General features: G+C 36.7%; 1 protein-coding gene across 2 annotated transcripts in view; it reads right to left on the bottom strand.

Annotated features, from left to right (window-relative positions):
- LOC138045113 (multifunctional protein CAD-like) overlaps positions 1-3,942 on the bottom strand; it is a 54,674-nt gene extending 50,732 nt beyond the window's left edge. For both annotated transcript variants that reach the window (XM_068891507.1, XM_068891508.1), the window contains exons 1-3: positions 3,790-3,942; positions 1,870-2,139; positions 667-809 (exon numbers count right to left, since the gene is read on the bottom strand). In XM_068891507.1, the coding sequence (XP_068747608.1) occupies positions 667-809; positions 1,870-2,139; positions 3,790-3,892 (516 nt within the window). In that variant the 5' untranslated portion in view covers positions 3,893-3,942. The remainder of the gene's footprint in view (positions 1-666; positions 810-1,869; positions 2,140-3,789) is intronic.
- Between the last annotated feature and the right edge of the window lie 699 nt (positions 3,943-4,641).

Genomic DNA, 4,641 nt, shown 5'->3' with positions numbered 1-4,641 from the left:
TAGCGCTGGAGCGCTAATTGGGGACACTGTAAACTGAAATGAACAATGAAAGTAAATCAAGTCAAATGTTGGTTTTTGAGGAGAGGGGAAACCAGAGTGCCTGGAGAAAACCTCTCGGTGCAGAGTAGAGAACCAAGAAACTCAAGCCACATATGACGCATAGTCCCGAAATCGAACCCGGGCCACATTGGTGGGAGGCGAGTGCTCTCACCACTGCGCCACCACTGCGCCAACCATGACATGGTTGATGAACCACACAATGACATCAAGTGTCATTCACATACCCTAAAATGCATGACAAATCAAATAGGAAATATGACATGACAAAACATGGCATTACAAAAAACATGATTACACAGGGCTGGCAAATTGGTCACAACATGACATGCACATTACACAATAAGTTACAACACAATATACAGTTCTACATTAACAATTCATGCCAAACCAAAAGGCAGCTGTCTCACTGCCATATAGTCAAACTGTATATAATGATTACTTCATATCCTTTCATTTTGTGTGTTCTGTTACTGTTCAAAATATTACATGTACTTAAGTACGAAAAGATTTTCTCCATTAGACCATGAATTAAGTGGTCATGTTAAATCCAAACTTATTTTGTTATTGATAAAGACAACATAAAAACAGAGCAAGAAAATAACCAACCTTTAATGAAACCTCAGCAACAAGGTTTCTTTTGTTTGGATCTTCAAATAGCACTGATTCAGGTTTCACTCCTTCAATTACAATCTTTCCAAGCATTGAGCCTTTTTCTCTTATTTTCTTTGTTAGTGCTCTTGTGTCTATCCCTGAGACATTCATGTTTGCAAATTAATTTCAGAATACATGAATTACACAACTTTCTGTTCCCTCAAAATTAATAAAAAGTTTAAAGCTACTAATCACCTACAGAAATGCCTTAAATTCGGGAAATTAGAACTTTTCACTCATTTTGATTTTAAATAGAAGCTAAAATAATGTACTGTTAGATTAAAAGTTTTCCCTCCCAAGGACAAGAGTTGAAGATTTTACTCAGCTATCTATAAAACACCAGACAATTTTACTCATCAATGGGGGACAGTACTTCAAAGGTGAATTGAAGGGTCAACAATGTCTAAATCTCTTTTAAGCTCTTTGCAACTGGACAACCAAAACCACTTTTAATGAAGTGCCTCAACACCAGCAGTGTTCAAAGGGTGATTACAAGGTTTGGTAACTTGGACACTGGTTCTAACAAGTGACAGCCCTTGGTAGAAAATAAATAGTGAATCAACATGCACACAAAGAAAGCAGCTGGTTTTTATTGCATGATAAGTCTATGTAAAATACATGTGTCACTCTTGGGAGGGAAAGAGTTAAAAATAAAAAAATACAAAATTTCTGTATGCATTGTCTCATATATTTCCCCTTCTGTACATTTACATGTTTTATAATGACACTAAGCGTAATTTTGACAAGGTTAATCTCAAGCCAATGCAGCATGAAAACTTGAAATTATTTACAAACATGGTACATGTAAAAATATCATAATATCATAAAAACATCAAAAAATACACTACATGTAAAATTTTCTATTTACTGGTTTATATATTTGCCGTGTTGGACTGCGATACAGAGAACCATTTATTAATGCCTCTCTTGAGGATGCCCAGAGATTCTGTAATGCGAAGTTCCTCTGGAAGATCATTCCATAGGGAAGCTCCGCTGTAACTGAAGTTACATTTCAAGGAGTCAGTTCTTGGTTTTGGTAAATACAATTTTTTTCTAGTGTCCTGAAGATCATGGGACAAAGCCAATGCCCAGCCTTTTCGCACCAAATGGACATGCTTTTATTTTGGGGCGTTCCAGAATGCAGCAGCTAGGGCTTACCACAAATTCCTGGTATTCCTTCCTCTTCAAGCCACTGCGAGAGAGACTTTTTAGCATTCCAATGACTGTACTCCTCGACGTAATCTCCTACTATCAATGCAGATGCCCAAATTTTGTCAGACTCAAGTTCCATAGTTAATCCATGAGCATCTTTCTTCCCATCAGGAACCCCATAATTCCCAATCAGAGGATATGTAAGGGTCAGAATTTGAGATCTGTAAGATGGATCTGTGAGGGACTCAGGGTATCCAACCATCCCTGTTTGGAAAACTAAAAGATTGGAAAATTTCCATTATAAAGACAATCGTAATTTTATACATGCAAATTTACATTCACACATACATTATACACCTGTAAATCATATAACCTTCTAAGTATAATACTCTTTTTAGTGACACTACATGAAAATTACTTGTGGAATTCTTGCAACTCATTAGTAAAGAATTCTTGTTTACAGGTAAGTGATCAAATTACCTTTGAAGATCACTGGAAAATCACCTCAAAACAATTGTATGTTATGAATTTTATGTCATCCCTAATAAAGTTATATTATTATTATATTATTTAGTGTTTGCTTTGCAATAAAGGGCAAAAAACAGAGTGGAGAAGCAATAATAATATAATATTACTATTAATGACCCAAAACATTAATCACTTCTGGGTCCCATTAGTGGAAAACAAGTACTCTCACCATTGCACAGATCCTGCTTTTCAAACAGGCAGAAGTTAAGGAAGCTCATATTACTGTAATTTATCGTATAAATATGTGCAATAGGATAAAGATGAACAGAATATTTCAAGAGTTCTTCCTTGTTTATCACATCTTTGGATTTCACTCATCACTTTGTTTGCTTAATTGAAACTTAATTATGTTGCCACATTGTTGAAGAACCAGATGTTTGTACATGAATAAAATAAATAATTATTCTAAAGGCAGGAATGTCAACTCTCCTGGATAATCCGGGAGATTTTGGACCGAATCTCCCAATCTCGATTTACGATCTGAAATCTCCCGATTAATTATCAAAGGTCTAGTGTGAATCTACTTTCACAACAATAAAATTTCAACTACTTTTTTTTTTAGTTATTTTAACATCGGTAATGACAACATTCAAAGGTTTATTTTCCTTATAGAGCTTTATAAACTCTGGTAAACTGTTCTTGCAAGTGTTGCTATTGACAGATTGTAATTTGAGCAATAATGTGATTGGTCCAAAATAAACCAATCAAATCAAATGCAATGCAAATTACATCTTTTTCATGCCTTTTTTTTTTACTTTTGCCTTGATTGTGTGACAGTGTACTTCGTTTGGTACAAAAAAAGCAATATGACGTTATGACATCCTATATCATCCCATCCCTATCATTTCTCAATATTTGAAGAGTTTAGGGGTTGACAGTCCTGTAAAGGCTACATTTCCGGTACGAAATTAAACAGGGTTACAGCTTCCGGTTTGAAATGGCTTCCGCTAAATTCTCGGCATACGGGAATTCCTTATATAATTATATGTACCGCCACGTGCGATTATGATCTCTTCGAATTTTTCCTTTACCACCAAAAAGATTTACGCTAAGTCGAACAAACTATGGCTTTTCAAGTTTGAACGCCAGTTCTCTTCACTTTTCTTTATACTGTGAATTTCTCACCAGACCAATATCCCAGCTGATCACGATGAGAAGGACGTGACATCTCAGATAACATGGACGTCATGTACATTTCAAAATTGCTTGATATTTCGGCTTAAAGACGGCCAGCACCCCAGTTAAACATGGCAAATGAGAGACACTCTTCCTGTCCACAAACTGTCGACTTTTAATTGGTCTTGCTTAAAAGACCCAGACCCTCCAAAGGGTGAGAACAAGAGAGCAACGTTCAATTCGTCCCTTGAATTATGAAAAAAATAATCAATTTAAACTCACCCACTTCCCCAGCAACGCATTTAGCGGATCCGAAAAGCTTTCCTCCATACACAGTTCCATCGCCTAGGATTAAACTCGCTTTTTTTGTTTGATTTGGCGACATTTTTCGTCCCTTACCAAACTGTTAGCGAGGCCTGACCGTCATAAGCCACACTGAAACGAATAAGAAATTGGCGCGGGATTTAATTACTTGATCTCAGACTCCGTTATACCGCACGTTGCGCGGCCAGCCGCGGATGTAGCACAGGCTTTCGGAGTTTCCTTCCTACCGGTTACTTTCTAAATGCAAATGATAACTCATTCATCTTCTTTTCTTGTTATTGTCTTTTGTTAAGCATGTATGTACGTGTATTCCTTTTCGCAAACATATTTATAAAAATATGAACATACTTTACATCAGGAACCCGGGACCCCGAGTCTACAATTCCATTTTGTTTGTGTCACGGCGTTTTCACAGACCTATATATTTTTAGATTGAATTTCCCGCGAATGAGACTCCCACAGGAGCCCGTTGACCAATTACAAGAAACTAACCTGACGTCATAGGGTCAAAGGAACAACTTTGTTTTTTTGGAAAAGGAAGTCTAAAAATAGATCGACCTGTAAAAATGCCGGGAAAGAGTTGTAGCCTCCAGGTCACGGGTTCCTGTTTACATCAAAAAATGTTTAGAAAACCCTAAAAAACCCACAAGGCTTACAAAAAAACATTACGTTTTCTCTCTAGCTTATTAAAGTTTTCTTTTCACATACGATAAATGTTAACAAGAAAAGGAAAAACACGTTTGCTCGCTAGAGTGACCAGATGCTAATGTTGCGTGACAAGCAGACAATCTTTGAAGAGCCTGAAGCCTG

The sequence above is a fragment of the Montipora capricornis genome, chromosome 4 (genome assembly GCF_036669925.1).
Source record: "Montipora capricornis isolate CH-2021 chromosome 4, ASM3666992v2, whole genome shotgun sequence".
NCBI lineage: Eukaryota > Metazoa > Cnidaria > Anthozoa > Scleractinia > Acroporidae > Montipora > Montipora capricornis.
This window is presented reverse-complemented; position numbering and strand designations above follow the sequence as displayed.